The sequence below is a fragment of the Schistocerca piceifrons genome, chromosome 1 (assembly GCF_021461385.2).
Source record: "Schistocerca piceifrons isolate TAMUIC-IGC-003096 chromosome 1, iqSchPice1.1, whole genome shotgun sequence".
Classification (NCBI taxonomy): Eukaryota; Metazoa; Arthropoda; class Insecta; order Orthoptera; family Acrididae; genus Schistocerca; species Schistocerca piceifrons.
In genome coordinates this window covers 727,529,204-727,552,772 of record NC_060138.1, presented here as the reverse complement: position 1 = coordinate 727,552,772, position 23,569 = coordinate 727,529,204, and the positions used below count along the sequence as shown (strand labels likewise).

General features: G+C 42.5%; 1 protein-coding gene across 1 annotated transcript in view; it reads right to left on the bottom strand.

The window, feature by feature from the left end:
- Nucleotides 1-23,569, bottom strand: part of LOC124772937 — a 191,599-nt gene that overhangs the window by 5,863 nt on the left and 162,167 nt on the right. Inside the window, exon 8 of the mRNA XM_047249364.1 lies at nucleotides 13,950-14,095. Coding sequence (XP_047105320.1) covers nucleotides 13,950-14,095 — 146 coding nt within the window. The remainder of the gene's footprint in view (nucleotides 1-13,949; nucleotides 14,096-23,569) is intronic.

Here is a 23,569-nt window from a genome sequence, read left to right as displayed (position 1 = left end):
TCGATATAGCGGGCATATAAGCTTGTGCTACTATGGTGGATGGGTTCACGGACTGACTAAACTGTTCACGGTAGATTATTCGCATTCATATTTTCATTATTAGACCTACTCCTAGGTAGTCCTGTTATTGGTCATATCTTGCATTGCCCCACTATTAGACCTCCTCCTGTGTTACTCCTGTTTTGTTTTGTATTCATAACTGTGTACGTTCGTGAGCAAATGTTTCGTTCTTCCTGTCGCCATGCGTCAGGACGGGGGTGGAGGAGGTGGAATCGATTAAGTGTCTGGTGACTGGTGATGATATTTTCGTGATGACAACATCTTCCTCAGTAGTCCCGATCCGGAGATTCGAATTGGGTACAATTTTAGCTCCGGAACATTATACCAGAAAGGATGCCATCAACATTACGCCATACACTAGAGCTGCATATCTCGGGGAAAAATAATGGTTGTAGTTTCCTCTTGCATTCAGCCGTCTGCAGCACCAATGCACATCGGCGTACAAAACTTAAGGACGACATTAATTGTCACGTGATGTGCCAAATAATAAAACTAGATGAAACTAGGAACGTACATAGAAAGCAAAGCTACAGAATAGTACAGAAGGAAACTGAAATAAATACGTAATGAGGCGAACAGAAATGACACTTTCATTCTAAGACAATAGTTATACGAGAGTCACCGCGATTTATGATGGTCCCCAGGACAATACAAAAGAGGTTCTTAATAGTGTGTGTGATCACCACGGTCGCAACGCACGCTTTGCAACGTGCTGCCATTCTGGCCACAAGGTTGGTAACGAGTTCTGGTTGTAGGGCGTTTCATTCTTCGATCAGCGCAATCGACGACTACTGGACGGTCGCTAATGCATGTGGACGTGCCCCAATACGTCTCCATATGTGCTCAATGGGATGTAAGTCAAGGGACGCACAGGTCAATCCATTCCTCCTCCACCTGCAGAGTTCAATGTCGTCGTGCAATGTCATCCATAAAAATGAAGCAGCTCGAGGTCGGCCTGGTGATAATCGTGTTACGTAGTGTGAACCAACCGAAACTATACAATGTGAAAATACTCGCTGTTAATAAGCTGATGAACAACGTGACTGAAGCAACCATAAACATATGAAAGTTCAAAGGCGAAGACATTCTCATTCCAAGAACACTACTGATTCTAATCGACTTCCTGTTTCAATTGAAGCGTGTCCATTGTCTGGTTCGCCTTGCATTCGCAATGACGATCAATAAATCGCAAGGTCACAGTTGTTGGAAGTTTGTGGAGTAAAGCTTGAATTGCGAAGTTTTTCCCGTGGTCAGTTGTGCGTGGCGTGCTCGATCGTCGGTAAACCATCGGCAAATCATTGTCGAAACAATCAATTCCGATTTCTTTCGTTTCAATAAATTTATGATCTTAGTGAAACTGTTATTTCTCAGTTCAGACAAATTGAGGGAAGATTCGGCTAAAAGTATTCCAACGGAGGGTCTGTTCGACAGTCTAACCAATGAAGATTGTAACGGAACTGAAATGATGGTGGGCTGACAGTAATTTGGAGCCCGCGCGTCGGAAACGGGCGCGCTGGTGTGAGACTGCCAGGGAGTGCACCCTGATGCCATCTATTGGCGAAACTGGGAATTAGCGCTGCCTCTCAGACAATGCACTAAGCTCTCGGAGTCAAATGTATTCTTTTTCTTGGTAATTATAAGTTATTACTGTATGATTTAATGTTATAAAGCGCTAGTAGTAAATTATTATGACTGGTATGAACTCCAGGGTAATAAATATAAATATTCTTAAATACTAAATGATTTCGGTGAAAAGGTGGTAGGGGAACGCCCCCACTCTTGGTGATACGAGCGTAGCTAGAGGTAGCTGGAGACACAGGGACTGAACAATGGAATGGCCTGGGGAGGGTTGACGTGACCGGACGTGCGTAACTGTGCTCACGCAAAAGTGATTGTGCAACAGCGAAGAGGAGAATATCGTCGCCGTTTGTGGAGTGGAACGCGACGAATGGTTGTCGAAGCCGTCTCTATGCCACTGGGGCTGATTGTAAGAGTTCCTGCGCCCAGATTTTATGGCGGACGTGCAGTAGCTTATACGAGTGCTACAGCTCGTAGTTCCAGCCGCCATTGAGGGCATGAGGCGTGAAGAGCTGCGTTAGCCACATGCATCTCACCACCAGCACCGACCCGTCTACCCAAGGCAAGACTGCTTGCAATTGTTAAGTCGAACTTTGTATACATGTAAAAGGAGAATACCAGTTTTCTTTTGTGCAAGTGCAGAAGACAGAATATAGTAATGAGTAAAATTACGACGCATGTTGTTCATTGTAAAGTGTAGTAACCTGAAACATAGTGTAGTGAAATCAGACTGAGGCCACCATCGCCTCTTTCATTTACAATTCTTTTGGGTGTAGAATACTGTAGCGTATAAGAATGTTGAAAAGAGCAATGGTCACACCAGAATGAGTCGCCTATTTATAGTTACTTAAATTTTTCCGAGTAACCTTTCAAGTAAAGTCACTTAACTAATTCTATATCAATTGTCCAAAGAGTAATATCCAAAATCATTAAATAAGTTGAAGGATAGAATTTTGTTAACCTAAGTTGCATAAGTTGTCTTGGTGGTAATTACCAAGCCAACTCACAGAAATTGAGAGAGTATTTGCTTTGTAGAATCACCTAGAATGATCAGAAATAGCAATATTCAGACTTAAGTTTAAATTCAACTTAAGCCGTTTCACTTTGAAATGAGCCAAAAAACTGGTTTATTCTTTTGCTCCTTCAGAGCTGGCGACCGTAGTTATAAATATTTTCAGGAGGATTCGACGGTAAGTCTGCTGCTCTCGTCGTGCTGATAGGATTACCCACTGCTGCTAGCAGTGGTGATTGGATACATAAGCTCACTACCAAGTTAAGTGGGTCAGGTAGGCAGTGTTACCGTGTGAACTGTAGGGCACTGTAGGCCGTGGATCGAACCCGTTCAATCATCACAGCTCTTTGGGAAATAGTCCGGTTAGGAGTGTACTAATCATTAGGTAAATACTGGCGAGTAACGGTCAAAAATGTATACGCAAGTGAATTTAGCAAGGTCCATGTAGCACCTAATTAATGTGGTGCAATGGCGAGGGTAGGAGTGGAGTAAAAGTGAGCTGAGCTTGTGGCAGCTGTGCTGTCTTCAAAGATTAATAACGTGAATTCACTACTACCTCTTACCATTAGGGCTGAGCTATTTACGGTTAAAATACGTAGCAATAAGCGCAAAGGCGTGACAGCTACAAGTCCGTATTGGCTTTATACATACGGAAGTAGGAAGCGGGTCATTCCGTCAGTGGAGGGGTTAAAACAACTGAGTCAGTTGAGAACATACCCCATTTACTGATGGAAAGATTCGGCGGTTCGGTCGCATGTGGCGACCGTGACAGGACTTACCAAGTTTGTAGAATAATGGCTGCAATAAAAGTGTTTTAGATAAACTTGTAGTTTCAAGAAAATTTTAAATTTAAAATTTTGTTGTAGACAGATATACCACAATTGGTAAGTTCAAGACGACAACCTGCAAAGCAGCAAAAGGAAGTCCAATAGTAGGAGTTAAACAAGTAATACTTGGTGTAATAAACATTTCTATTAGGCACGAAATACAGCAGCTTAAGATGGAGTCGAATAGTAACAAGCAAGACGAAAACATTACAAGGTCAGACCCAGAGTTAGGGACCATAGATACTGTTGTAGGGTTGGAAAATCCTATAGATGAATCCACACCCACAAAACAGGAGGAACGGGAAGTGAAACCAAAGGTAGTGAAAAGTGAACCCAATGTATCTGTGGATGCAAGTCACAAGGGAGAGGATATGGAATTAACAAGTTTGTTAAATAGGATGATGGCGCAAATTCGAGAAGGGAATGCTAGTTTGAAAGCAGAAATGGCTAGTCATATATCCCAATTGGATGAAAACCTATCTGGTAAAATAAAAGCCAATTTAGATATTTTGAATACGCAAAGCAAACGTATCACAGAGGTAAACAAATCAGTAAATAGCATTAGGGCTGAAATAACAAATGTTCAGAGAAAAGTCACAGAAATAGAGAAAAGATTTGATACCGAAATTCAGAGAATAGAGAAATCAGTGGAACCTTTGGTTAGTGAAAAATTAGAACCGATAATTGAAAGTAAATTACAGGTGATAGTACCAGTTGTAAAGAAAGAGATTGTTAAAGAAACGGCAGCTGATATTGAAACACTGCGCAATACCATGTTGAGTTTTGATGCATGTGTGCAGGAGCAGGAAAATACACTGCGTAATGAGATAAAATTGTTGAGTCAGCAAGTTCAGAATCAGACGTTTCTTAACTGTAGTGGTATCCCATTGGTAATTCAAAAATCGGAAATACTGAGTACAGAGGAAAAATACGATCCTTAAAAGAAACAAGGTGGATGGCATCCAATGGATTTTATAAAAAATTGTGAACGTGTCTTACCAACAGACATGTCGGATAAAGAAAAAATTAATTTAGTAATAGACGCTTTAGCAGGTCATGCTAAACGTTGGGGATTGAATTTGGATATCGACAATTTGAAGTTTACAGACTTCAAAGAAAAGTTCCTTGAAGAATTCTGGAGCACACAACAGAGAGATAGGTTGTGGAGAGAATTCGTTGTCGCCAGAATGCCAGAACATGGGCGTAGGCTCATGAAAGAATACTGTGAAGGATGGTTCAAGCGTTTGGAGTATCTTAAAGATCGTAGATCAGAATCGGAGATAGTGTGAGAGTTGTGGAAAAAGCTACCTGACGATTCAAAGCGGTATGTAGGAGGCACTCATCGAACATTCGATGAATTTTTAGAAAAAATCGAGAATGAAGATAGGTGGCGTGAAACTAGAGAGTTTCGAGGTTTCAGAAATCAGAATGGAATAGTAAAAGGTGGTAGGAATGAACCGCAAATTAACATGTTGAGAGGAAGAGGTCGAGGAGGTAACTCTCAGCGAGGGAGAGGACACTATCAGGGAAACGGGATGCATTACCAAAATCAGGAAAACTAAATACCGCGCAGGTCAAGGGCCTAACGCGCGCGGAAAGAAAGAAATGGCCCAAATATAGGGAAGATCGGAGTAGTCAGTACTATAGTAGGATAGTGCGTCGTTCACCTGAAGAGCAGTTACGTAAACGAAACTTTGCGAAGTATAATGCAGGGATACAAACAGAGGAGAGAGAGCAGGGAGGAATTATTAAGGGAAATGAAGTAGGAAAAGAATATCGGTCGGATGTGAAGGCTCACGTGAATGAAATAAGTACAATTCGAGGTCAGAGTGACGAATTGATGATGGAAGAGTCAGAGAAGGCGTTGTTTGTCGGTAGGGATGGCAACTGTGCAGAGAGGCAGGGGCAAGGTAGGAGTGATGTGACTTTTGGTAAAAGGTTCGTACGAATAGTCGACGAATCGCATCGAGAAGTAATTAAAGAGGAAAGGGTGGATAAGAAAAAGGGGCATAGTGCAGAGACGCATGCCGATTCAGAAATTACCTCGTATGCAGAATATGTACATCAGCTCAAAAGCCAGCCAGCACAATTAGAAAGATCGTCCACTCAAGTGATTAGTTTGGACCCGAATATGACGGTGTCAGAGAGCCATACCGATTATGATGTGTACCTAGTGACAGCAAGAGTACATGACTGTGATGAAGATTCTTTTAAAGAAATTAGAGAAAGTGTATCTAACCAAGAGAAAGAGTGTTGTGATCCCTGTAGTACTGAAGCAAATGAGTTGAGTGAGACTGGAATTCCATTAGTAGGGGAAAATAATGAAAGTAAGAGTGGCGAATGCACTATCCAACAAAGGGAAAATAGAGAAATGGATTATAATTTGCGAGAATTATTTGAATCCGAAGAATGTCATATTTCTAAGGAGGAGGAATTATCGTCAGAATCATCAGAAAGCATCCAGGGAGAAAAAGAAGTAGAGGAAGTTTCCGATCCCGCAACCGAGAGTTCAGGCATGACAGATTCGAATGAGAACGAGATGGCATTAAAGAGCCTAGACGAAGGACTATTGGAAAAAGTGGTGAAAGAATTTAGGATGAAAAGGAGAAAGAAACCTCCAGATGGAATGGTCAGTATAAAAACCGGAAAAATAATATGGCAAGACTTGGCGGTGGAAAAGGATTTATTATGGGAAGATAAAGAAAGTATGAAAGAGGACAATAGGATGCAAACAATCCTGCCCATTAATGTATGTGGGTACGATTTATATGTATTGTTGGATACGGGTGCTCAAATAAGTGCTATTTCGCACGCATTTTTTGAGATGATCAAAGAGCAACAAGGAGTAGTCATGATGCCAGTAACAGGTGTTAAAGTGATAGGGGCGACAGGGAAATGTAGTAAACCTGTTAAACATCAAGTGATGATGGAATTTAAGATAAAAAACAAGTTATTTTCGAATGCATTTTTAGTAGTTCCAGAGCTCAGTGCCGAGATCATTTTAGGCATTGACTGGTTAATAAAACAGAAAGTAATTATAGATTGTGACAAAGGGATAATAGTTTGTAAAGTTGATAGTGCGGTATTAGAAATACCATTTGAATCATCTAGAGTAATGGAAGAGAACCAGCTGGGATGGGTAGAATTTAGAGATGATCATGATTCAGGAATAGGTCAAAAATTCGATTGGTTTCTGGTGAGGCAGATAGTTGAAGATGGAAATAAGGAGACACTCCTGCGAAATGTAGTGGATAAAACGGAAGGACTATCTGATGCCCAAAGGGAGGATCTATGGCAAATTCTGAAAGAAAATCAGGAGGTATTTTCGGACAAACCGGGACGAGTGATAAATTATGAGTACTGCATGGAGGTAGAGGAGCATGAACCTTTCTTTAAACCACCATATAATGTACCCGTGTCTAAGAAAGAAGCAGTTCAAAAAGAAATAGATAAACTGGTTTCATGTGGGGTCATTGAACGGAGTTCTAGCCCATATAATAACCCACTGGTGATAGTAGGTAAGAAGGATGGAAGTGTACGAATAGTGATAGATGCTCGTACTCTGAATAAAGTAGTGAAGAGGGAGTTGGATCGTCCAGAGAACATAGATAATTTATTGCAGAAGTTTAATGGTGTAAAGTACATGACAAGTTTAGACATAACTGCAGGATACTGGCAAATTCCATTAAGTGAGGAGTCTAGGAAGTACACGGCATTTTTATTCAATGGCAAATGCTACCATTTCACAGTGGTACCATTTGGCCTAAATACTTCCGTTTCAGTGTTCATTCAGGCTTTAGACAAAATTTTAGGAAGTGAACTTAGTTCGCTAATCACGGTTTACGTAGATGATGTGTTAATTGCTACAAGGACATGGGAAGAGCACATGGAGTTATGCGACAGGGTGTTCAAAGCTTTAATTAAAGGAGGAATGGCCCTGAACCTGAAAAAACGCGAGTTTGTGAAGAAAGAAATAAAGTTTTTAGGTCACATAGTAACACCAGAGGGAATTGAAAAGGATCCTGATAAAGTCAAAGCAATAAGAAATTGTCCGGCTCCCAAGAATAAAAAACAACTAAAGTCGTTTATAGGACTTTGTTCCTTTTATCGTAAGTATGTGGATGATCAGGTGTTCAATAGCCCACATCTGAACAACCTACTTAACAAGAACAGTGTGTATATATGGACTGAGGAATGTGAAACAGCATTCAACCGGCTAAAAGACAATTTGGCTAAAAACATAAAGTTATGGCACCCTGACCTGTGTGAACCATTCCATATGGCAACAGATAGTTCAGATTATGGATTGGGAGTATCCATATTTCAGGAGGTAATGATAGATGGGGAAAAAACTCATAGACAAATAGCATTTGCGAGTAGAACCATGTCTAAGTATGAAAGAAACTATACGGTTTCAGAGAAGGAGGCTTTAGCTATAGTATGGGGTTTTAGGAAATTTCAACTTTTCTTATGGGGACATAAGACTGTGGTCCATACAGACCACAAAGCTTTAATATTTTTGAAGGACTGCAGATTGTTACATAACAGGTTGACCAGATGGGCGCTGTTTTTACAACAATTTGATATAGAGATCAAGTATGTTAAAGGGAAAGAACATGCAGTACCGGATGCTTTGTCGAGATTACCGGAAGGATGTGAGACACTAGAAAGTGTAAAGAATAGGGAAGATGTTTTTGAGGTGAATTACTTCAAAAAAGCGGAAGGAAGAGAAAAAATTAGGGAAATATGTCGGAATATGCGAAGATATCAAAGTGATGAGGATGCACTCAAGTCGGTAAAGGTCAAGTTTGACAATCCAGACGCAACTAACATAAGGGCTTCATATAAAATACACAAAGGTGTACTGTATCTTCAAAGATTAAATAATCCAGGGAAGTGGAGAGCATGTTGGCCGGAACAACACACTGAAGTGCTGATAGATTATGTTCACTTGGCATATGGCCATTGTGGTGCACGGAAGTGTACCGATAAGTTAGATGAATGCATTACCTTTAACAACATGGCACGAAGGGTAGCACAGAGGATAAGATCTTGTGATCTATGCCAAAAGGCGAAAGTAACAAATGCAACTAATCAAGGGCCCATGCAATCAATAAAACCTGATGAAGTATTAGAAATAGTAGCAGTAGATATCTTTGGACCATTACCGAAAACCATGGGGGGTTTTGTGTACATATTTGTAGCAGTTGAACTTTTCTCAAAGTATGTAAAGCTATATCCCTTGAGAAAAGCTACTGCCAGAGCTGTGTATGTAAAAATGGTGTGTGATTATTTTGTGAAAGTAGGGAAGCCAAAGAGAATACTATCAGATAATGGTGTTCAGTTTTGCTCAAAAATGTGGAAGGATGGGATAACTGAGAAACAGGTAGAAGTGGTACATATCTCAGCTTATCACCCATCAAGCAATCCGGCAGAAAGATATATGCGTGAGATAGGTCGGTTATTTAGGACGTACTGCCATAGCAACCACAAGAAGTGGGGCATGTATGTGAGTGAATTCGAAGAAATCATGAATTCATTAACAAACGAGAGCACTGGATTTACTCCAGAAGATATCCTGAAAAAGACGAGAAGTAAAAGTCTAGTAGAAGACCTACTAGAATTTCCAGATAGAGTTGAATTAGATTATGATAGTGAAAAGAACTTAGTAAAAGACAAGATGAGAAAACAAGCAGATGTGAGAATTCGTCGTCATGACGAAAAAGTAAGGAATCCTAAATTCAAAATAGGTGATCTCGTTCTTGTAAAAACACATGAAAAGTCAAGTGAAATTAATAACGAGATCAGCAAATTTAAATATATATATAATGGACCATTTAAAATAGTGTCCATACCCAATGTGAATGCTTATTATTTAGAGTACCCATTAACAGGCAAATGCCTGGGAGTAAGAAACATAGTGGATCTCAAAAGGTATGAACCACGAATTCTACCAGATTGAAAATAAATATATAAATAAATATTAAAGTAAACCAATATGTAAATAGTTTTGTTTCTTTTGTTCTATGTGAAAGGTAAATGTTCACTAAAATATGTTGCAGTATTCTAATGAAACTTCTAGTTTAAGTAGAGACTAAACAGACTGGGAAAGACTGAGCTTCTAAGAAAGCCTTAATAGATGTGTAAATAAGTGTTGTGGAAGAGGTAGAAAAGTGAGGAGGTAAAGTGAAAAGGACGGGCTCTAACGTAATAGGCGCATAACGTGTGTTTTACTTGCCTGAGATAAAAGAAGTGTATTTAAAATTTTTGTAAAAAAGATGTTTAAAGTGTACTGTGTTTAGAAGTAAGAAAATTGGAAAGAATATATGTAAATCATTTATGTAATGTTTAGCAGGAAAGATAGAAAGAATTGGTGTTTAATTTTAAATAAGTAATATAAGTACTGAGGTGTATCAGTAAGAAAGGGAAAACCCTTGGTAAAAAGCTTAACGAAAATTTCAGATTCATTATAGGAGAGACTTCTTATTGAATTATCACTGTTAGATACTTCAATAAGAAGTGGGGCATGTGTAATGGAACTGAAATGATGGTGGGCTGACAGTAATTTGGAGCCCGCGCGTCGGAAACGGGCGCGCTGGTGTGAGACTGCCAGGGAGTGCACCCTGATGCCATCTATTGGCGAAACTGGGAATTAGCGCTGCCTCTCAGACAATGCACTAAGCTCTCGGAGTCAAATGTATTCTTTTTCTTGGTAATTATAAGTTATTACTGTATGATTTAATGTTATAAAGCGCTAGTAGTAAATTATTATGACTGGTATGAACTCCAGGGTAATAAATATAAATATTCTTAAATACTAAATGATTTCGGTGAAAAGGTGGTAGGGGAACGCCCCCACTCTTGGTGATACGAGCGTAGCTAGAGGTAGCTGGAGACACAGGGACTGAACAATGGAATGGCCTGGGGAGGGTTGACGTGACCGGACGTGCGTAACTGTGCTCACGCAAAAGTGATTGTGCAACAGCGAAGAGGAGAATATCGTCGCCGTTTGTGGAGTGGAACGCGACGAATGGTTGTCGAAGCCGTCTCTATGCCACTGGGGCTGATTGTAAGAGTTCCTGCGCCCAGATTTTATGGCGGACGTGCAGTAGCTTATACGAGTGCTACAGCTCGTAGTTCCAGCCGCCATTGAGGGCATGAGGCGTGAAGAGCTGCGTTAGCCACATGCATCTCGCCACCAGCACCGACCCGTCTACCCAAGGCAAGACTGCTTGCAATTGTTAAGTCGAACTTTGTATACATGTAAAAGGAAAATACCAGTTTTCTTTTGTGCAAGTGCAGAAGACAGAATATAGTAATGAGTAAAATTACGACGCATGTTGTTCATTGTAAAGTGTAGTAACCTGAAACATAGTGTAGTGAAATCAGACTGAGGCCACCATCGCCTCTTTCATTTACAATTCTTTTGGGTGTAGAATACTTTAGCGTATAAGAATGTTGAAAAGAGCAATGGTCACACCAGAATGAGTCGCCTATTTATAGTTACTTAAATTTTTCCGAGTAACCTTTCAAGTAAAGTCACTTAACTAATTCTATATCAATTGTCCAAAGAGTAATATCCAAAATCATTAAATAAGTTGAAGGATAGAATTTTGTTAACCTAAGTTGCATAAGTTGTCTTGGTGGTAATTACCAAGCCAACTCACAGAAATTGAGAGAGTATTTGCTTTGTAGAATCACCTAGAATGATCACAAATAGTAATATTCAGACTTAAGTTTAAATTCAACTTAAGCCGTTTCACTTTGAAATGAGCCAAAAAACTGATTTATTCTTTTGCTCCTTCAGAGCTGGCGACCGTAGTTATAAATATTTTCAGGAGGATTCGACGGTAAGTCTGCTGCTCTCGTCGTGCTGATAGGATTACCCACTGCTGCTAGCAGTGGTGATTGGATACATAAGCTCACTACCAAGTTAAGTGGGTCAGGTAGGCAGTGTTACCGTGTGAACTGTAGGGCACTGTAGGCCGTGGATCGAACCCGTTCAATCATCACAGCTCTTTGGGAAATAGTCCGGTTAGGAGTGTACTAATCATTAGGTAAATACTGGCGAGTAACGGTCAAAAATGTATACGCAAGTGAATTTAGCAAGGTCCATGTAGCACCTAATTAATGTGGTGCAATGGCGAGGGTAGGAGTGGAGTAAAAGTGAGCTGAGCTTGTGGCAGCTGTGCTGTCTTCAAAGATTAATAACGTGAATTCACTACTACCTCTTACCATTAGGGCTGAGCTATTTACGGTTAAAATACGTAGCAATAAGCGCAAAGGCGTGACAGCTACAAGTCCGTATTGGCTTTATACATACGGAAGTAGGAAGCGGGTCATTCCGTCAGTGGAGGGGTTAGAACAACCGAGTCAGTTGAGGACATACCCCATTTACTGATGGAAAGATTCGGCGGTTCGGTCGCAAGATCCTAGAGTAATTGTTATATTTCAGTTCACGGAAATTAAAGGTAATGTTCAGCTCGGTATGTTGCAACTGAAGTACCGACTGCGCGCAACCTCAACAACTGCATATATAGACATCAAACAATCGAAAATCCAGGATGGAATGCAACAATATTCTGAAAAGGAAAGTTGCCATTCACCATTAGCAGAGATGCTGAGTCGCAGATAGGCACAATAGAAAGGCCGGCACAAATAAATAAAGCTTTCGGCCTTTGTCAAAGAGATACACACACACCCACACACACACAAAAGCAACTCACCCCCACCCAGTCATCACTCCCATCATGCACTGGTGCTGTTGCTCGTAGTGTGGTTTCAGTTACCTGAACTCCCATCATGCACTGGTGCTGCTGCTCGCAGTGTGGTTTCAGTTTCCTGAGTCTGCACTTGTGTGTTTGAGATGCGTTGCGTGACTGTGTGTGTGTCATCTATTTTTGACGCATGCCTTACTGGCCAAAGGGTTTATCTATTTGTGATGGTCTTCTCGTTGTGCCTGTGTGTGTGTGTGTTTCGTGACTTTGGGTGTGTGTGTCTTTCGTCTACCTTAAAGCTTTATCTACTTATTTTGGTCTTTTCGTTGTTGTGTCTGATGGTCTTGCAACTCACCCCCACCCAGTCATCACTCCCATCATGCACTGGTGCTGCTGCTCGGAGTGTGGTTTCAGTTACCTGTGACTGCACTTATGTGTTTGAGATGCGTTGCGTGACTGTGTGTGTCATCTATTTTGACGCATGCCGTACTGGCCAAAGGGTTTATCTATTTGTGATGGTCTTCTCGTTGTGCCTGTGTGTGTGTGTGTTGTAACTTAATGCTTTATTTTAATGAAGTCTGTGAAGTCTTCTCGTGTGGTTTCAGTTACCTATGACTGCACTTATGTGTTTGAGATGCGTTGCGTGACTGTGCGTGTCATCTATTTTGACGCATGCCGTACTGGCCAAAGGGTTTATCTACTTGTGATGGTCTTCTGTTGTGCCTGTGTGTGTGTGTGTGTTGTAACTTAATGCTTTATTTTATTTGTGTGTGTTGTAACTTAATGCTTTATTTTAATGAAGTCTGTGAAGTCTTCTCGAGTGGTTTCAGTTACCTATGACTGCACTTATGTGTTTGAGATGCGTTGCGTGACTGTGTGTGTCATCTATTTTGACGCATGCCGTACTGGCCAAAGGGTTTATCTACTTGTGATGGTCTTCTCGTTGTGCCTGTGTGTGTGTGTGTGTGTGTGTGTTGTAACTTAATGCTTTATTTTAATGAAGTTTTTGAAGTCTTTTCGTTGACCCTGTCTGGGACAATGTATCTGTGCTATGTAGACAATTTATAAACACATAGTATTAAACTGTCTGCGAGAAAAAGGATGCTCAGCTATACTGAAAAAAGTTCGGTTTTGTTTTTCTTTTCACAGTCATTTTTAACAGAAAACAGGAAAGTTGTGTCTATGGCTAACTTTTAATCCTACCTGTCCGTAGATTAAAACCACTGTCATTAAAGCTACTATCCTCACAGATTCAACAGCTGGGAAGGTCTCTCTCAGAGCCCGTGTACTAATGATACTCAACCAATTTACCCATTCATTTTGACTTCTATTCCCAATCAAGGTTCCGTTCCCAAGAACAATAAATAAGGTCAGAGAGAGGGGGAGGAGGAGATGTTCAGAGAAGGGGGCAGGAAACGGATATAAAAACAGAGAAGGAGGATATGGACAGAGAGATGATGCAGGAGCAGATGGATAGAGAGAATGTGGGATAAGCAATATATGAGAGCGGGGGAAGGTGATTCGCAGAGATGGCGGAGGGAGGAGCAGATGGACAAATTCGAGTGGGGAGGAGGAGAAGGATAGAGAGAGGGGGGAGAAGGATATCAGGACATACATCCAATCTACATAGATATTTAGAAACTGCAAAGCATTGTCGGGTTTGCTGGTTACTCACTACATTTGGGCAAGTAGCTTGCACATGTAAGTGCCAGTGACAGCGCAGTGCGGAGAGCAAGCAGTAGCAGCAGTACTCACACGCCTGGAGCGAGAATCTCGGTGAGGGCCATGAAACCCGGGGGACAGTGGCGCCGGTCCAGGACGGCCACGTGTAGCAGCGCAGACAGACACAGCGCCCACACGGGCTCGAGCAGGCGCCGGTCGCAGAGGTGCGCCACCCGCAGCTGCAACATTCCACCAGTCGCGTTACAAGAACCGCATGTGCATTCAGCAGGCAGAATAGTACGCCTTTCTGCTTACAGCTGTCTTTCTGCTATGGAAAGGAAGACCGTATCAGAGCGAAGGAAGGAACATGCTTCACTCACGTATATTGCATGGTAAGGGGGTTCGTAGCAGAATTACGGACAAGCCGTTTCACCTTACAATAACAACAAAATACATGAGATGCGGTTTATTCACAGACAGAAAAAAGAAGGAAATGTACTTTAATGTCTAAACATGAATATAAAATTCAGCCTAGAAAATTGGCATTACACCTAAGAATCATCAGAGACAAGGGTGTCGTCGGGAGTGCCCCAAAGGAGTGTGATAGGATGAAATGATTTGGCGGACTGGGCGAGCAGCAATCCGCGCTTGTTTGCTGATGATGCTGTGGTGTACAGGAAGGCGTCTTAGCTGAGTGACTGTAGGAGGATACAAATGAGCTAGACAAAGTTTCTAATTGGCGTGATGAATGGCAGCTAGTCTAAATGTAGAAAAATGTGTCATTGAGGATGAGTAGAAAAAACAAATCCGTAATGTTCGGATACAGCATTAGTAGTGTCCAGCTTCACACACGTCATTTAAATACACTACTGGCCATTAAAATTGCTACACCACGAAGACGACGTGCTACAGACGCGAAATTTAACCGACAGGAAGAAGATGCTGTGATATGCAAATGATTAGCTTTTCGGAGCATTCACACAAGGTTGGCACCGGTGGCGACACCTACAAAGTACTGACATGAGGAAAGTTTCCAACCGATTTCTCATACACAAACACCAGTTGACCGGCGTTGCCTGGGGAAACGTTGTTGTGATGCCTCGTGTAAGAGGAGAAGTGTGTACCATCACGTTTCCGACTTTGATAAAGGTCGGACTGGAGCCTATCGCGATTGCGGTTTATCGTATGGCGACATTGCTGCTCGCGTTGGGCGAGATCCAATGACTGTTAGTAGAATATCGAATCGGTGGGTTCAGGAGGGTAATACGGAACGCCGTGCTGGATCCCAACGGCTGCGTATCACTAGCAGTCAATATGACAGGCATCTTATCCGCATGGCTGTAACGGATCGTGCAGCCACGTCTCGATCCCTGAGTCAACACATGGGGTCGTTTGCGAGACAACAACCACCTGCACGAACAGTTCGACGACGTTTGCAGCAGCATGAACTATCAGCTCGGAGACTATGGCTGCGGTTACCCTTGACGCTGCATCACAGACAGGAGTGCCTGCGATGGAGTAGACGACGACCAAACCTGGGTGCACGAATGACAAAACGTCATTTTTTCGGATGAATCCAGGTTCTGTTTACGGCATCATTATGGTCGCATCCGTGTTTGGCGACATCGCGGTGAAACTCACAGTGGAGGCGTGAATTCGTCATCGCCATACTGGCGTGTCACCCGGCGTGATGGTATGGGGTGCCATTGGTCACACGTCTCGGTCACCTCTTGTTCGCATTGACGGCACTTTGAACAGTGGACGTTACATTTCAGATGTGTTACGACCCGTGGCTCTACCCTTCATTCGATCCCTGCGAAACGCTACATTTCAGCAGGATAACGCACGACCGTATGTTGCAGGTCCTGTACGGGTCTTTCTGGATACAGAAAATGTTCGACTGCTGCCCTGGCCATATCTCTCACCAATTGAAAACGTCTGGTCAATGGTGGCGGAGCAACTGGCTCGTCACAATACGCCAGTCACTACTCTTGATGAACTGTGGTATCATGTTGAACCTGCATGGGCAGCTGTACCTGTACACGCCATTCAAGCTCTGTTTGACTCAATGCCCAGGCGTATCAAGGCCGTTATTACGGCCAGAGGTGATCGTTCTGGGTACTGATTTCTCAGGATCTATGCACGCAAATTGCGTGATAATGTAATCACATGTCAGTTCTAGTATAATATATTTGTCCAGTGAGTACCCGTTTATCATCTGCATTTCTTCTTGGTGTAGCAATTTTAATGGCCAGTAGTGTATCTGGGCATAACGTTGCAAAGCGATATGGAGTGGAACGAGCATTTGGGAATTGTGGTACGGAAGGCGAATGGTCGCCTTCGGTTTATTGGGGAGAATTCTACGAAAATGTGGTTCATCTGTAAAGAAGACCGCATATAGGACGCTAGTGCGACATGTTCTTGAATACTGCTCGAGTGTTTGGGATCCGTACCAAGTCCGATTAAAGGGAGACATCGAAGCAATTCAGAGTCGGGATACTAAATTTGTTACTGGTAGGTTCGAACAACACGCAATTGTTACGGACATGCTTCGGGAACTCAAAGGGGAATCCCTGTAGAGAAGGCGATATTCTTTTCGAAGAGCACTTGAGAAAATTTAGAGCACCGGCATTTGAAGCTGCCTGAAGAGTGATTCTACTGCCTCCAACATGCACGCAGGCAGTCATTTTTTCCCTCTCTCTCTTTACTAGTGGAGCGGGAAAATCACCAGCAGTGGTACGGGTTACCCTACGCCACGAGTCGTAGGGTGGATTGCGGAGTATCCACGTAGACGTAGATGTAAATCTTTTCATCGAGACTTACAAGGTGTCACAGTGATATAATAATGCGGGAAATACCTGTGATTAATTTCTGCATCAGAATGACCTCTGACAGAGATCCAACCTTAGGATAGACTACTGAGATCTGTGTGCGAAGATCTATCAGAACGCGTATTAAAGTGGGACGTTCGTGAAATTGACCGAAAATGTCAATTTTCATTTTCTTTCTGTTACGAAACTTCCTGGCAGATTAAAACTGTGTGCCCGACCGAGACTCGAACTCGGGACCTTTGCCATTCGCGGGCAAGTACTCTACCATCTGAGCTACCGAAGCACGACTGACGCCCGGTACTCACAGCTTTACTTCTGCCAGTATCTCGCCTCCTACCTTCCAAACTTTACAGAAGCTCTCCTGCGAACCTTGCAGAACTAGCACTCCTGAAAGAAAGGATATAGCAGAGACATGGCTTAGCCACAGCCTGGGGGATGTTTCCAGAATGAGATTTTCACTCTGCAGCGGAGTGTGCGCTGATATGAAACTTGCTGGCAGATTAAAACTGTGTACCCGACCGAGACTCGAACTCGGGACCTTTGCCTTTCGCGAGCAAGTGCTCTACCATCTGAGCCACCGAAGCACGACTCACGCCCGCTACTCACAGCTTTGCGTCTGCCAGTATCTCGTCTCCTACCTTCCAAACTTTACAGAAGCTCTCCTGCGAACCTTGCAGAACTAGCACACCTGAAAGAAAGGTAGGAGACGAGATACTGGCAGAAGTAAAGCTGTGAGTAGCGGGCGTGAGTCGTGCTTCGGTAGCTCAGATGGTAGAGCACTTGCCCGCGAAAGGCAAAGGTCCCGAGTTCGAGTCTCGGTCGGGCACACAGTTTTAATCTGCCAGGAAGTTTCATATCAGCGCACACTCCGCTGCAGAGTGAAAATCTCATTCTTTCTGTTTGATAGTAGAACTGATGGACATGAAATTCCCAAAGTTTCAATGATGAAATCACATCCGAAGTGCCTGAAAAGTAATTCAATGTGTGACGTGACCCTGCCACGCTAACATTTTGAAGCAACACTTCAATACTAGCTCGGTGAACGATGCACACGTGGATTATTTTCAAGCGAACTTGCACAGAATACATCTAGAAGGCTGTGGTATACGTATACTATTTGATTTTATGAATCATCTGTGACTCTGTTAGCCGGCCGCTGTGGCCGAGCGGTTGTAGATGCTTCAGTCCAGAACCGCGCGACTGCTACGGTCGCAGGTTCGAATCCTGCCTCGGGCATGGATGTGTGTGATGTCCTTAGGTTATTTAGGTTTAAGTAGTTCTAAGTTCTAGGGGACTGATGACCTCAGACGTTAAGTCCCATAGTGCTCAGTCATTTGAACCATTTTTTTTTACTCTGTTCCATATCTTAGAAACAATAACAAACCGGCTGCTTTGTTTATGAAGAAGCAATGCCCTGAAACGGTATTTTCTTCTGCTATAGTTGTCAGCTTTGCAGCTTATGATGCAGTCCTTATATTCATTGATGGGAGCGTAGGGAGGATGAAAGTATTAGAAAGATTGGGCTGTAAGATAGGTAATTTCACTCCAGACATCTCGAGAAAAATAGATTGCAGCGCCTCTCTACAGCTGAAAAGTGAGTTGTAGACCTGTTAAAGGAAAGAAAGCAGAAAAGAAGAAACGAGAAGAGAAGCCTTGAAGGGAAAAAGGACCCTGAGAACATATATGGGGCGTTCTGAGGAGCTGCCAAGAAAAAACTTGAGATAGAACTTTAAATTGCATTTCCTGAAAATTATGTTTTTTTTAAATTATGTATCTTTTTATCAGAATAGATGAAGACTAGAATTATGAAATTGTGTTCACTTATTTCTATAAATCCAATAAATGTTTCCTCAAGAGTGAATTTTGAAATTGTGACTTTAAGCTGAGATATGGGGCGAAGTGGCTGGAATTTTGCATGAATTTTGTATTATAGTCAGAGGATTATAATTAAAAATTATTAAAATTCTCCTGTTCGATACATTCAAAAAACATAATGATTGAAGCTTACTATATGTAAAAAGACTAAACTGAGGAAATTTTGTACTAATCTCTTGAATAAGTTCTGAGAAAAAGGTAGATACATACTTTTTAAAAATAAAACTTTTAAATTACAGAAATATTGTATATGTACTTGTTTAACTCTTTTTTAATTTAAAAGTAAAAAACTGAAATCTAATAACTTAAAAGTTAATGTGTTAAATTCATGTAAAGCATGGTACAAAATTTCATTGTTATGTCTTCAAAACTGTGGATTTGGTACATTTTTTAAATACTGTATGTTTTTGATGAACGTCTCCACTTAATCTTATTTGGTCCTAGTAGCGAACCCCAAGTTGTCAGCTTGTGATGAAACAATAAATAACATAAAACATTTAAAGAAAAGACAAAAACTTATCTGAACAATGTGTATTCTGTATTGAAATGAGAAAGGTTATTCATTGAAGCGATTGATTTCTTGCCAAAGAAACGTGCATGGAAGTATGATGTTCCAACATAATACAAAAATATATCTTCAATAAAACAACTATAACATGTAAATAGTAATTGTCGATTGGCAAATTTGGCATGAAGGGTTGGGAATTGCTATGCAACGCTTCTCTTTGTGAGCATAAATGTGAATGCTATATGACTAATTCTGTCGTAAGTGGCAGTGATTGTGGGCCGCTTAACTGTAGGACTGTGTTACATGCATTAATTGAACAACTGCTGCTGCAAGTCGAAAGAACACGCTGCGGAGGATATAAAGCACCACGGAAAATTCCCTAAGTGCCGGAGCTGCAAAGACACACATAACAGACAGCCGCTCGTCGTGAGCAAAACCCGTGATGATAATGATGATGATGATGTTTGGTTTGTGGGACGCTCAACTGCGGTCCCAACTTATACACAGTTTAATGTTTACACAATCCAATCTAGCCACTGTCACGAATGATGATGATGAAATGATGAGGACAATACAAACACCCAGTCCCCGCGCAGAGAAAATTCCCAACCCGGCCGGAAATCGAACTCGGGACCCCGTGATTCATACGCAGCAATGCTAGCCACTAGACCATGAGCTGCGGACAGTAAACCCCATGCTCGACACTCCCATCTATTGTGCAATTGACCACCAGATGTCACCAGAGGCGCGACCGCCAGCGTAAAAGGAGTAACGAAGCAGTAACAGCAGAATCCACAGGCCAGGAGAGCTCACTGTCTTCGCAGCTGGACAAATGACTGGATGGCATGTGAGTAACAGATTCATCTGGGACATTTCGACTGGACTGTTTGTGATCTGATTCTGATGCGGATACACGAAGGAGCAATCATACCTAAACTAGCCCAAGCATACCTAATTTACTGTCGGACAGGAACCATCGAACTTTGCAGAGGGTGTTTGTAAAAAATCGCTTGAAATTAGCGGAAGGAACCGCCACCAGCAGGCCAGCTAGCACAGTTACTGTGGGTACCGAGTTAAAAAGAATGGCGTGCAGCGGTCGACCAGCCCCTCATAAAGCGCACATTAATGCTGCCAGTGCTTATCAATACTTGAGGGGTGCAGAGAGCCGCGCCACTGGGCAGAAAATGACTGCAAACGAGTGATTTTCAGTGATGAAACATACTATACTATGTGGCAATTCCAAGGAAGTGTTTGAGTTCGGCAGATGCCTGGAGAGCTTTACCTGTCATCAGATGTAGTGCCAACGTTGCGGAGGGTGGTTGTAAAAAATGTACAGAAACCAGCACGGTTTTAGGAAACAGCGGTCAGGCGAGACACAGCTGGCCCTCTTTGTACATCATATACAACAGGCTCTAGATACCGGCTCCCAGGTTGATGCCATGTTTCTAGACTTGCAAAAGGCGTTCGACTCAGTTCCACACTGTCGCTTGCTCCAAAACGTGCGACATATGCGGTTGGATAGAAAGTTTTCTAATAGACAGAGAGCAGTTTGTCGTCCTGAATGGGGCGACTTTAACAGAAACAAGCGTAACTTCAGATTAGCTCCAGGGCAGTGTAATAGGTCCGCTGCTTTTTACGATTTACATAAAAGATCTGGTTGGTGGTATTGACAACGGCATTAGACTGTTTGCCGATGATGCTGTAGTCTACAGGAAAGTGGTATCACACGAAGGTTGTGAACAAATCAATGAGGATTTGCAGAAAATAAATGCGTGGTGTAATGACTGGCAGTTATCTTTCAATATTAGTAAGTGTAACCTACTGCGTATAACAAGGCGAAAATCCCCATTAATGTACGAGAACGCTTTGGAAGCGGTAACATCCGTCTAGAATCTGGGCGTGACTGTTCGAAATGATCTCAAACGTAATGATCATATTACACAAGTAACGGGCAAGGCGAACTCTAGATTGCGGTTTATTGGTAGAATCCTGAAGTGATGCAGTTCTTCAACAAAGGAAATTGCTTACAATACGTTAGTTCGTCCAGTCTTAGAGTACTGTTGGGCTGTATGGGACCATTACCGGTTGGGTCTGATTCAAGAGATTGAGAAGGTACAAAGAAGAGCGGTAAGATTCTTGACTGGTACATTTAGCCATCGCGAGAGCGTTACAAATCTCATACAATGTTTGAACTGCAACACACTTGCAGATAGACTGCGCGCTAAACGGAAGGGGCTGTTCACTAAATTCCGAACTCCGATCTTCACCGAGGATGTAGAGCATATATTATTACCACCAACTTTCAAATTGCACAATGACCATTGAAAGGTAAGGGAAATTAGAGCTCGTACTGAGGTGTTCAGACAGTCGGTTTTCCCTCACGCCATCCGCGAGTTGAACAGAGGGGGGGAAATACGACCTTGGCGCGGATTGTGCCCTCCACCACTCACCGCTTGGTGGCTAGCGGAGTATATATGTAGATGTAGATGAACAGTGAAGTACAGGGGAGGTGGTGTTACGGTACGGGGGTGTGTTTCGTTGTTAAATAATCGCTAAATACAGGAAGATATGAACACACGTTACAGTATGCCCACCGTACCCCTTTCTAATGTCCGCTAATAGACGTCCAGATGGGTTTGAAAAGATAGTGTGTACGATATTGCAGTGCCTGCATTGCACAGAATTACGATGCAAAGATGCAAAGATCCTTCGAACACGCACGCCTCTCCGAAGGAACAGACTCTGCGGCTGCTACAGGTAGCCGTTGTGAATTGTATTCGCATTTGCAAATATGGACAACCATCGGCTTTATAAGGGAATGACGACAGTGAAAATACGTGCCGGCCGAGCGGTTCTAGGCGCTTCAGTCTGGAACCGCGCGACCGCTACGGTCGCAGGTTCGAATCCTGACTCGGGCATGTATGTGTGTGATGTCCTTAGGTTAGTTAGGTTTAAGTAGTTCTAAGTTCTAGGGGACTGATGACCTCAGATGTTTAGTCCCATAGTGCTCAGAGCCATTTGAACCATTTTTTTAAAATACGTACGGCATTCGAACCTGGATTTCCCGCTTATCAGGAGTGGCAGCATTACACTTAGGATATTAAAATATGTCCCCTGTACGGGAATATACACATAATGAATATACGAGTGGAGGTTGTAGACACATGGTTGATGACATACGGATGCTTGGGTGCGGCTGTGAATCGTACTCGCAAACCTTAATGGTAACGCGACCGGTACGACAAGCGGGGAATCCGGGTTCGAGGCCTGTCCAGCACAAATTTTCGTTGCCGCCATTCCATTATACAGCTGATGGTTGCCCATAATCGCAAACGCGAACACATCTCATGTATTTCATAATGGCTGTAGTCGACGCAGTGCCTGTTCCTTCGGACTTACATGCATGTCCGAAGAAATTTTGGATTGTACTTCTGAACAACAAATGGTTCAAATGGCTCCAAGCACTATGGGAGTTAACATCCGAGGTCATCAGTGCCCTAGACTTAGAACTAATTAAACCTAACTAACCTAAAGACATCACACACATCCATGGCCGAGGCAGGATTCGACATGGCATGGCTCTGAGCACTATGGGACTTAACATCTATGGTCATCAGTCCCCTAGAACTTAGAACTACTTAAACCTAACTAACCTAAGGACAGCACACAACACCCAGCCACCACGAGGCAGAGAAAATCCCTGACCCCGCCGGGAATCGAACCCGGGAAGCAGGATTCGAACCTGCGACCGCAGCAACAGCGCGGTTCCATACTGAAGCGCCTAAAACAGCTCGATATTCGTCCACGAGACTCAGAGGGCCATAGACACGGGTTCCCAAGTAGATGCCATGTTTCTTGACTTCCGCAAGGCGTTTGATACAGTTCCCCACAATCGTTTAATGAACAAAGTAAGAGCATATCGACTATCAGACTAATTGTGTGACTGGATTGAAGAGTTACTAGATAACAGAACGCAGCATGTCATTCTCAATAGAGAGAAGTCTTCTGAAGTAAGAGTGATTTCAGGTGTGCCGCAGGGGAGTGTCGTAGGACCGCTGTTATTCACAATATACATAAATGACCTTGTGGATGACATCGGAAGTTCACTGAGGCTTTTTGCGAATGATGCTGCAGTATATAGAGAGGTTGTAACAATGGAAAATTGTACTGAAATGCAGGTGGATCTGCAACGAATTGACTCATGGTGCAGGGAATGGCAATTGAATTTCAATACAGACAAGTGTAATGTGCTGCGAATACATAGAAAGAAAGATCCTTTATCATTTAACTACAATATAGCTGGCTAACAACTGGAAGAAGTTAATTCCGTCAATTATGTGGGAGTAGGCATTAGGAGTGATTTAAAATGGAATGACCATATAAAATTAAACGTCGGTAAAGCAGATGCCAAACTGAGATTCATTGGAAGAATCCTGAGGAAATGCAGTCCGAAAACAAAGGAAGTAGGTTACAGTACACTTGTTCGCGCACTGCTTGAG